The 11,601-nt window shown below is 39.4% G+C and overlaps 1 protein-coding gene across 1 annotated transcript; it reads right to left on the reverse strand.

Annotated features, from left to right (window-relative positions):
• Positions 1 to 739: 739 nt before the first annotated feature.
• LOC145464794 (putative aminopeptidase NPEPL1) lies at positions 740 to 11,568 on the reverse strand. The gene is made up of 13 exons (XM_081448588.1): positions 11,331 to 11,568; positions 10,024 to 10,200; positions 8,988 to 9,245; positions 6,801 to 6,882; positions 5,729 to 5,871; positions 4,510 to 4,587; positions 4,328 to 4,428; positions 3,871 to 3,925; positions 2,617 to 2,784; positions 2,315 to 2,392; positions 1,880 to 1,922; positions 1,451 to 1,518; positions 740 to 1,329 (listed from the first exon to the last, which is right to left on the reverse strand). Exons 1-13 carry the CDS (start codon positions 11,478 to 11,480, stop codon positions 1,204 to 1,206), a joined length of 1,527 nt encoding a protein of 508 aa, XP_081304714.1. The 5' UTR covers positions 11,481 to 11,568; the 3' UTR covers positions 740 to 1,203.
• Between the last annotated feature and the right edge of the window lie 33 nt (positions 11,569 to 11,601).

An 11,601-nucleotide genomic window follows, 5' to 3' on the forward strand; every position in this document is an offset into this window, starting at 1 on the left:
TTGAACTTCTAGACCCAAAAACGTTCAAAGTTGTGGGCTGTTTGAAGGATATTATAGTATGCTCAAGAACATGAGAGGTGTTCGGAAAAGGTTCCGTGTCGATGAAAACAGTAACTCGTGTGACTACATACATGTTCTTTTTGATAAGGCAGGTACCCGAGAGCTGGTGTGGACCTGCGCAAAATTCCTATCAAAACACTAAAAATAAAATTATTTAAAATTAACATTCATAAAACGATTAAATCAGGGATTAAAATAGGGATACCCTATAACTATTAACTATTACTAACGATTTCCTCCTCCGTGATCCTCCCCAAGGAACGCGGGCACACTGGTAAACGAGCCTAAACGCCCTCCCGCTGAACAAACAACATACGTCGGTTTCATTCCCATACTCGGGGCAAAATGCGTGACACGCTTAACACAGGTCTGCGTACTTAGCACCCAAGAACCAAAGAGGCGGTCATCCGAACTGAGCTGAAACGAAACCTTATTAATATGTTATATAACGTTGCTTTCATTAGAGAAAAAAGCTTGCTGTAGTTCAATTGCCGGGGAGGGGACACGGGAAATATTGGGATATGGTGGATTGGGGTTAAACTCAGAACGAATTATATCCTTGTCAAGTTAGGCCACACTTGAAAATGCTGTTAGTTGCTTAAGTTTTTGGTAGGTACTGCTGGTAATCTAATGGAACAGAGAGACAGAGGAAACAACAACAACAACAACTGTGCCCTAGTTTTTCTTTTTTCTTTTTCTTTTTTTGTGTTCTCTGAAACGCTTCATATGTCCTTTATGGAGCATCAACATAGCTATGTGTTGACCATTTCTTTTGAATACGGATGTCCTTCTCTCTAGATTCATGGAAAACTTAATAAAGCAAATTCAGCAAACAAGCAATGAAAAGTAATATTTTTATTTCATTCAATTAACGATATTGCGCCCTGCGCCCGTTTCAGACGTGGAGCTTACCATGAACAGAGCAGTGAATTAGTACAAGCAATTTAGCTTTTTAAGGACGCATGCGTTCCAATCGGTACATGAGGAGGTTTGCGCCTAAAATGGGCATTAGGGGCTACATAGGGCTAAAACTTTGAGCCGTTATTTCAAGTTCAAATATTAGTTAGTGCTCAAGCGCAGTTAGCAATTACAGCAGTCCGCTGAGCATTTATTCTCTGCATACAACACACAGCAACATTTTCTTCAGAAACCGAGCCCAGAATCCTTTGCCGGCAGGTCGGGTGCAATGCTCTGAAGAAGCTTGGAAGAGGACGCTTTTCCAAATAGGGTCACTAAAAGTGCGACTCCGTAGCCTGTAGCTCTTTCTCCCTAAAACAAAAACCAGACATCCATTTAATGACCCCATGACTGAAAACAGTTTGCAGCAGGCCTTGAAGACAGCCTACAGCATTCAATTAACGTATTTCCACTGAAATTGCAGTCATCTTACCATGTGAACTGGAGCGGCCATGTCAACATGTAACCATGTTCCAGGGTAGTCAAATCCTAAATGGGAACCTAAGTGCAATAATCATAAACAAAAAAAAAAAAATTTACATGACAAAAATGCCAACCAGTAAGAACAGTCAGGAAGCTCTGCAATGCTCTGTTAGCGCTAGCTCGTAAGCAAAATTCTCATGGAACCCGACACCAAGGACAGATAGAAAAACATTCAAGCCTCAGAGACGGCAGAATAAGAAACTCTACAAACCAACTCTCGAACCCTCTTAATAAATTAGTCGATGTTGTCACCAGGGCGCTAGCTTTAAACAGAAGGGAGTGGTTCACACTACACTATAAACATGGATTTATGTACATGAAGTAAGAATGTCTTTACAGACGGTGTAAAGATAGCAAACCGTCATGTCATTATACTTACCAATAAAAAGACCAGCACAGGATACTTGGGCATTATCGCGATTCTATAATAAAAGCAAAAAATTATGTTAGGTTCATTGTTGGATTGCAAGCTGGAAAAATAGCCTTTTGTGTTCTTCTGTCGTATTTCAAAGATATGTAGCATCATGGAACTGCTAGCCTGCTTTCTAAGTTGACGCTCTTTGCGCTTGTTGTGCAATCTTTTCACACTCGTGAGAGGGGCGGGGGATGGCGAGCCCAAAAGTCGTTCGCAAAGGAGGTTAGGGGCTGCGCGAATTTCACTAGATTACGGAGAGGGAGTCGACGATAGCATCGCGTTTTTTTATCACAATGAAACAACCAACGCCAACAGAGGATACGGTGCCCACTGCGAAAGCCCGTGTGGGATCCACGTTACTCTAGGTGAGTAAAACCAGTAAAAGATTATCCCACAAACCTGCACTGAATTCTTCATATCTGCTAATGCGCTTGAAAATTCACAGAAATGAAGCTCTGGAGAGTATGGCACGGGAAACTGTTATGACAGAAATGAAGCACACCTCAGTTATAGCATGTATGGTCTACTACGCACAAGAAATTGAAACATTATAAAACTACTTGCCGGATTTTCATGTCAACACGACTCGGTTACGATTTGATCACGTGTCTGTGTTACCGGCCTTTTAAGTGAGTGGGAAGTTTGGAAAATCAACAGAAACGCCAAGAAGTTGTCCAATGGCAATTGCAAAACATACTCACCACCAGGTCTCCACTTGCTTTTCCTGCCGTCATACAAACTGGCTCCCATACCTCTTTGTTGGTTAAAACTGCTCCGTGGTATCTTCCTGTTGCGACTCCCTGGGCGCCAGTCAAGGTAGCCATGTCTAAAATGACGTCGGCCTGGAGGTCTTTCTTTGCATATGCGACCTTGAAATTAACAGGGATAAACAAAATATGATCAAAAAAAGAACTGGAACTCCCATTTTTAACTCGTGAATTCGCATGTGCAAAGAACGAGTTATCGTGATTGACGGAAAATGAGGGCGCTTGTTCGCTCGTTTAAAACAGTTCGTAAGTCGGTGTGTTGTCTTAACGACTTTACCGACTCGACCTATGTAAATGTAGATAGGGGCTTTCGATAAATCCAAAAATAAACGGCAGGAAATGGACAGATATGTAGTGTAAGTATGTGTCAGGGCAATCTAGGATTGTTTTGCTTTTGAGGCTCTGTGATTGGTTTAGAAAACGTGCACAAAAGCTAGTCTAATCACGAATATAACACATGCGATTTCTCGCGCTTAGCACCAGTTATGTACATTTCTGTCAACTTCTTATTTGCTTTTGTCTTACGTTCATTCCAGATTGCAATTGGCTTTTAGAGCAGTTCTCAGTACTGAGTATCCTAAAACCAAGACCATAGTACTCACTCTAGCCAGTCACAAAGGACATGGGCAATCAAGTGAACCACACAAAACCAGTCAACAGCAAATACATTAAGAGGGTGCAAAGTGCGGGAAACCGTACATGGCGAGTCAAGACTGTATTTGGTTTTCCGATTGGACAAGAAAGCGGCGCGAAGTTTTTCAACCAATCACTAAGCGTAGTAATGCGAAATCAGAGCAAATGTGACTTACTCTTGACACTCGAAAGAAACGCGTGCTATAGCATACGGCTTCGTAATGTTCTGCTCATACATAATAAAAGCAGCAACAGGTGTCAACGAACCGATACCTGCTGGCTAACCTCCAGTGAAACTGTTAACGGAGCTACGTCATGGTTTGGGCATCTTGAAAAGTTTAGCCTAAATTTTTCAAGTTCGTCGTTTGTAATCCGTGTCAATCTTCTCCATCCTTAGCCATCGTATGTTGTTCTTTTATGATTTATTATTATCTCGTTGGAGTTTTTCTATCTTAGCAAACTACGTGGCCAAATTAACTCAAATTATCGTGACTGAGCACCTTTAAACAACGACAAAAGATTTGAAATGATCAAGAAAATCAAAGCCGACCTTACCCCATCTCCAAGTACTAAACGTCCCTCAGCATCAGTGTTGTTTACTTCAACAGTTCTACACGAGAATAAAATGTAAAACACACATTTTTAATGGTCTTTGCGTCATGGCAGTTGATCAGAAAGAGACATATAAACAACCTGATTTACCCAAACTTATACACCATAGAAGTAAGTCCACATACAGTCTTACGGTCAATTGTCTTAATAATTGATTTTTATAGGTAGGTCAAATCGAAATCACTCTTAATCTTTCGCAGGGTTCCAAACCAGGGTGTCAACAAGGAATTCCAGTGGGTCAGTTCCCTCTGATCCTACCAAATCATTATAAATTTTCAGTTCTACTAATTTGTCAGGTCATGTAGCTGACCTTGTAGAGTTTCTGACCTGAAACCCTCCACTTATCTGGAACACCGTATTCGGAAAAAATTCTACGAAACATCTTATATATATAACTCACTTTCCTGAATACAGTGTTAATATGTCGTCAGGTCTCGTCGCATGAGGTCCTACAGCATTCTCTGCCATACAGAACACAGCATGAAGGTTCTCAGTGAAGCCCTACAGAGGAGAATAAAATGTGTGGAAATTGTTACAAATTATATTTTTATAATTATTCCTATTTTGAGTTTTGGTACTAACCTGCTTGACAGCTGCTCTGAAAGCTCCCAGAATGCCAGCAGCTCCTCCACAATCTCTTTTCATTCCGAGCATTGAAGTCTGCAAATGAACCACACTCCATAAAGGTTAAGTAATACAGGCAACATTTCTTTCATCTTGTCGCAGAACATTTTTTGCAGTGAAAGCTGAATAGTACTGTTGTGTGTATTACTGCCTGTGTTGCAAGTAATGTAGTAACAGGTTGCATGAAAGAGAGCCAGATAAACTTTAAATCGACTTTCAACATGGCTGGTAACATGCCTGATAGTGATTTTCAACTTTCATGCAGTGCAAAATTAAGCACTTAATGACTGGCCCCCATGGAAACAGTGAGTTTTGTTACCCCGAAACCCTCAATGTTCCCTGAGGCAAAGCCGAGGTGGACATTGAGGTCGAGGGGAAGCAAAACTCACTGTCTCCCGCAGGACCAGCCATTAAGTGTTTTGTTATACCTCCCAACTCAAAAATAGAAAAGAAAAAAAAAAAAAAAACTGCGAAGAAATCGTTTGCTTGACACTGGCTGGCTCACAAATTTGCTGCAGTTTCATGGAGCACGACCTGATCACGTGGGAGTCAAAAGTTCAAGTTGTTGTTTATCTAGGGAGTTAGTTAGTTTTGTTCACCCTACAGAGTTTGTGAGTTTTGACCCATGACACGTGACACATTCCCCTCCAATCGAAAACGTATTTGAGTTGGGAGGTATAACAATGTTGCATGACTAGTGCGAAGACATCTGATTTCCATTCTCTTCTGACACAGCCAGGAAATTGGATGTTTGCCCAGAAACAAACACAAATGATAGATCTCCCAGCCAAGCAGCTTATTATTTTTCACATGCCACTGGGGTTTAATTCCCTTTTCCCTTACTAAGACAACTTAAAATGGAAGCCCTGAAACATAATGATGGGATAAGAATCTACCTGATAGTACTTATGTGGTACCACACATATAGGGGTTTTAGGGTATCGAAGGGTTTCATTGAGGGCTGGGTACCATGTAAATGGGCTGACTGTGAGGATGATTTTGCCTGCCTGGTTTGACAATCTAGAGGAAAGTTTTTCTTATAAAGAAGTTGCCAGTGTCAAACCATTTGCCTTCCTGCGGAAAACATTAAAGAAACCCTTGTTTAGAACTTTGTTGTTAATTAGATTTTATTTGAGGTTTTTTCAAGTTCTGAACAGTTGGATGACCCAACATGTACCTTAGCCTTTATACACAATCCTCCGGTATCATACACTATGCCTTTTCCAACCCAAGCTATGGTGCGTGTGGCTGACATTGGTGTATGACTCAACACTACTAAGGCTGGAGGATTCACAGCGGCTTTCCCAACTCCATAGAGTCCTGAAGAGATGTGAAAACAAAATGAACAAACCATTATTCTGCCATTTCAAGTTTATGATTCCAAGTTTTGTTTAGTTTATGATTCTATGTTCATGGGGCACTCAAGGATCTAACATAAGATCTATTTATTAACTGTCAATTTACTATGGTCTCCAGAAGTAACCTAAAACATTTTTTTGATAATTCATCTGAGAGCTAAAGAGACCCAGTGGTCAGAGCACTGGACCCTGCACAAAGTAGTCCAGGCTCACTCTTGGGTGGGGCCCTTGTGATGTGCCAGGAAAACCATGGACTATGCTAAGGGGGAGGGACAGGGGGGTAAATTTCCCTTCTCTCTACAAGTACGTTGCGAGCAATTTTTACCTCCTCCCTACTTTAAATATTCCATAAAATTATTTCTCCATCTAGGTCTATCCAGTTCTCCCTACTCCCAGCATTTCCTTTCCCACCCCCCCTACTTTTTTGGGCCATTTCTCCCTCCTCTCTATTCTGCTCCTTCCCCTTCTATGTCCAATGCCTCTGTTTACTGAATTAAATTCTGAATCTGTGGGTAAATGGGTTATAACCATGACTATTTGATTGTGATCTTGTGAACATTGTGCTGCATTTCTTACAGTGCCTCAAATTCTCTGCCCAGGATTATAAATAAGCACTCTGTTTTGCTGCTTTTAGCCAGTTTGCACAAAGGTCTGGAGAGGGGAGGTGTAACTTTTCATTGACAAGCAAGTCATCTGTTATTAGTGTAATGTATCTATTTAGGATAAATACTGATAGTCACTTATAACATGCTTTGAGGCTGCTAGAATGCAGAAATCAGCATACATGTGTAAACTATGCAATATTATTAGTATGAGGAAGTTCAAAACTGTATAGGTTTGTGTTAAGTTTACACTGAGAAAGAACTACTTCTTCTATACCCACAAACTTACCACCAAACCCACGTTGATTTAGTTCCTCTCCTCTAATTATCACTGGGACAATTCCAAGCTCATCACCAACTTTAGTTATTTCCTGACAAAAATAGATAAACATTATAAACTAATAAATAAATAGTATTTATGGTTGACATAACATTTGTTCTATTAATTTGCCCGTGGAAGAGTGGTGAAACTTTACTGACATTAAAGTTTTAAAAACATGATAGCTATAACTACTGAATCAAAATGTGAAATAAATAATTATTAAAATAAATTAATAATTAAAACTATTAACATTAATTATTAGTCAGCATTTATTTTTTGTTGGTTGGCTAGTATTACTTTGCCTCACCTATCATTATATATCTCAATATATAATATATACAATGTAATATATAATATTTAGAAAACAGTCCTAAGAAAACACACATGCTGATTGGTTAAAATTCGTGTTTCTATAACTTGATGGAAACACAGAACTAGCATGAGCTGTTGACGTAATGATCGCTCGAGCAAAGAGAATTTACACTTTGATAATCAAAGTTAACAAGTTGTTTTCCTTTTTTTCCTCACAGTGTTTTCTAAAAGAAATAGAAAACATGCTCTCCGTGTTTCTATTGAGTTTTATATAATAACCCAAGTTATTCTTGCATTTTGATTGGTTCTCACCTATGATCTATTAGAGGACAGACGCACGATTGACGTCATCATTACAAAGTTTTTCCCTCTGTGTTTTAAAATGGCGGAAAGTTTTGAGAATTTAGATAATGTTTTACATGGCTGGCCAAAAGATAAGGTACAAGAAAGTCTTGTCCAGGCATTGAACAGGTACCAGAAGCATAGTATAGCAGGAAGAAGAAAGATAAAGCCGTTTCTGTTGTAGAAAATGACTCAGAAAAAATACTCGAGCAGTCTCAGTCGGCAGTCGAGCGAGACTAAACCAAACACAGAATTAGTCTTGGTAAGCCGAGAACCATTGCTTTATCTCGAATTTAACAAACCCAATAAACAAAATGTGTATGAGATTAATTTATTTAAAACATTGATGTTTTCTCAGTCTCAAAATAATTGTTGACACAGTGATTGTCTGGAATGAAACATCAAAAGCACTTCTTAAAATCAGTTAAAAAAACACATAACCTTGCTTTCCGATGCGAATGTTCCAGTCCGTATCAGGGCACATCAGCGAGCAAAGTATAGCTCTCTACAGCTCACAGCCAACTGCATTGCAGCTAAAAGGTATCTCCGACACTATTTCAAACTGATTTGAGAATCACCAACCACAGAGGACACAAATTTCCACCATCACTAACGTTCCTTTCGATCAAAACTCGAATCGAATGGCCTCTAGGTTGACCGCAGCTGCAAGTTTTCCGAGTGTAGTTTTTCAAGTTCTGCAATATTTGAGACAACATCCAAGCTTTTCAGCTCACAGGGCTGCTCTGATGACAAAAACTGACCTGACTTATCCAGCATTCTGCTTTCGCTGTAAGTTTTCATTCCACGAGAAGCGTCGCTCGAGTCAACTTTGACAGTGGCGTGATTTTCCTGGACCAATCACAATTCTTTGCTACACACAGCAACCAATGAGATTGCTTCAATTTGTATAGATAATAGATTACGTCAAATGGCTTTTTTCGTGTTCGCCAAAGCGGGCAAAGGCCGGCTTTCGAGTTATGTTGAAAGATTTTGAAATAAAAAAGGCTTTATTTGTAGTAGTTTGTTTCGTTATTATATAAAACAAATAGATTCCATGTTGCCGTGCGTCTGTTCAGTAATAGATCACAGAAGACGTCAAAATGTGGTAAGAACATCAGTGACACACTCGGCTATCACCTCGTGTGCCACTTTTTTATTCTTACCACATTTTGACGTCATCATTCTGTGATCTATTACTGAACAGACGCACGACAACATGGAATCTATTTGTTAAATAGAAATACTCGTGAAAGTTTGGGAGAATTCGAAAAAGCTGTGGAAACACTTGCCTGTGCCTCATGTTCCCACAGCAATTTTCTCGTTCTCCCAAACTTCCACTCGTGTTAATTCTATAACTGGATAGAAACACGGTACATGTTTTCTATTTCTTAAATAATATATAATATATAATACATAATACAAAATACATAATACATAATTATACATAATATATAATATACATAATATATAATAAATCCCAACCGTATTTTTTGCATTCACCTGAACAAAGGCACTTGTGTGCATATCTTGGCATGGCATATCTACCAATCGGGCACTGAGACGGATGCTTTCTGCAACTGCACTCAGACATTCCACATCTTCACTTGTAATTGGTGAGTCATTTTTTCCGACAAGAACAAACTCAATCGTTACTGTTTTGGGCATCAGTTTAGCCTTCGAAGACTTTCTAGAAAAAGTTGGGAAAGCCCTAGCAATGGCACATGCTGAGGCAAAAGCATCACTCCTTTCACAGACAACCTACAAAGATAAGACCATTAGGTAAAGAACAATAAAATCATTGTGTTAATTAAAAGTCATTTGAACAGTGCCATTTAATTAAGAAACGATTAATAATGCCATTAAACTGTTAGGCTCAATACAGTAGTTAAGTTTGAACATAGGGGCTGCTTACATGATACTGGAAAGACTTTGATTCTGGAACAAGTTCATTCCATCCCTATATAGTTCTCTGTATCTCTCTACATGGTTCCAAGTTGAAATTTCATTTCCTTACAAGTCATTCTGGTTTTTTTCAATCCAAATAAAATTCTCATTCTGGTATGAAATTTCAATCTGTCATCATGTAAAGTGAAAATGAACTTCGTTCTGAAATGAAAATTGCAAACCGTGTAGTCTGGGGTGGTGCATGTGTATTGTTTTTAAGATGGTGGAGAGAGAAGGTCAGGAAGTTATTTTTAACTGAAAGGGATTGTGCCATGTGAATGCAGTGCAAGCTTCATTCTGGAACGAAACTCATTCCAGAATGAAAGTCATTCCAGAATCATGTGAAGCCTCTTAGTAACCAAGGCTGGTCAACCTCCATTAACCTATTGTACAAAATTTCAGGTTTCATGGTACATGTAGGAATTCAAAAAAAAGGAGAAATGCAATTTTATGAATCAGGGCACAATATGGGATTAGTCACCTTGTTCACGGGCAAAAATCCTTGATACGGAATGTATAAGAAGTACACCCTGCCAATGACATAAAATCTAAGAAAAAAAAAAATTAATCACTGCTGAGAGAATCTACTCACCACAATGCAAGCATCACCACCAGGAAGATGGCTACACACAAGCTTGTGTAGGAAATGAGGATGGGAAGGGGAGTTATGCCGACTTGCTGCAACAGGCAGGGCACCGATAATGACTTGATTCAACCACACTGGATATGCATCAGAACCAGTCATGGTGTGAAGCACAAGATTAAATGTCTGGGAGAAATCAGACAACTTTATGATAAGTGTGCAATTATAATAAGTCAATAATCTAAAAGGCATGGTGGCTTAATGGTTTGAACAGTGGACTCTGCACTGAGGCATCGACGGCACACGGCAATGAACTAGCATCCCATCTGGGAAGGAGGGCATCGGGAGAAACAGTCAGTCCTATTAGCTTCATTCCATAGAAAATAGGATAAACTCCAGTAGCATGGGCTGGCTAGATTGAACTACACTTTACCTTATAATTGGAAAGATCATGACCTAGGTAACTATAGCCTCTTTAACTCACTGCAAGAGATATATGGCTCTGCTTGGAGATACTCAGAAGATTACAGTATGGCTCACTCAAAGGACCTGCCCAAAAATTGGTTTTCCTTTGCACCCTGCTGGTACTTGTAGTGCGTGAAAAGCGATGAGGGAAAAAATGATGTCTGTGAAGCATTCAAAGTAACTAACAGACAATTTATGTCATAAGTGAATTTATGAATAAATCTACATTGTTGCAAGTAAACATGACACAAGACAGTGGCGGATCTAGGGGAGGGGCCCGGGGGGCCCACCCCCCTTATTTTGGGTGAAAAAAGAAGAAATGACTGAAGGAAGAAAGGCTGGCAGGGCAAGTAAAACAAAACTGCCCCCCCCCCCCCGCCCCTCCTTAACTCAAAGCCTGGATCCGCCACCGCAAGAATTTTGTCACAATGCTTTTCACAAGGACAAAAGACGTATTTTCTGCAAGCTGTTTTGAATTAATAAAACCATATGAAGTGTTATTAAAAACTTTGACAAAAAATTAAAATGGAGCATTTTATTACTCTATTTTAAACTGATTGTGATCGAGGGTTGTGAAAAGCACGTAGACTGTACTGTTTGGAAAGGTCTGATTTCTGCAGCAGATAAAATTTAAAAGGACAATAATATCTGTAACAATAGTGCATGTAATCTAGCAAGCTTATATATCTCGGGCGATTTACAGTTGCATAATAAAAGAGAGTTGTGGGCAAATCTGAACTGATCTATAAATAAAGGTAAACTTAAGCTTATTCAAAAATTAAAATTGAAAATTGAATTGTGCTTATCAAATTATGAACCTCAGTTAATAACAATAAAACATTACTTCGTACCTCAGAGTCGACTCTTCGCGACAGTTTTTCTGCAAAATGATCAAATGACACAGCTTGAAGGTGCCGTGGTTGTCCAATAATCAAACATCCTTGGACTTGAGGATCAAATGAAGTTTTCGTCGCGGAAAAAACAAGAGTAGTTTCCGCCATTTTGAGATCGTCCTTGATAGGGAGAAAATGCCCGCTGAGACACAATCCTCGTAACGCAGGCCCAACTCAGGTCAGCTCAGCCGCTTCAGTCACGAATCGAGAATGGGAATATTGTCACTTG

Source organism: Orbicella franksi, chromosome 13, assembly GCF_964199315.1.
Source record: "Orbicella franksi chromosome 13, jaOrbFran1.1, whole genome shotgun sequence".
Taxonomy (NCBI): Eukaryota; Metazoa; Cnidaria; class Anthozoa; order Scleractinia; family Merulinidae; genus Orbicella; species Orbicella franksi.

Coding starts and splice junctions, on each gene's coding strand:
- LOC145464794 (XM_081448588.1), bottom strand. CDS start 11,480: ATGGCGGAAACTACTCTTGTTTTTTCCGCGACGAAAACTTCATTTGAT. Junction 5,872..6,800: donor AAATCAACGTGGGTTTGGTG/GTAAGTTTGTGG, acceptor ACATCTCTTCAG/GACTCTATGGAGTTGGGAAA. Junction 2,393..2,616: donor AAGCAAGTGGAGACCTGGTG/GTGAGTATGTTT, acceptor CTGTCATAACAG/TTTCCCGTGCCATACTCTCC.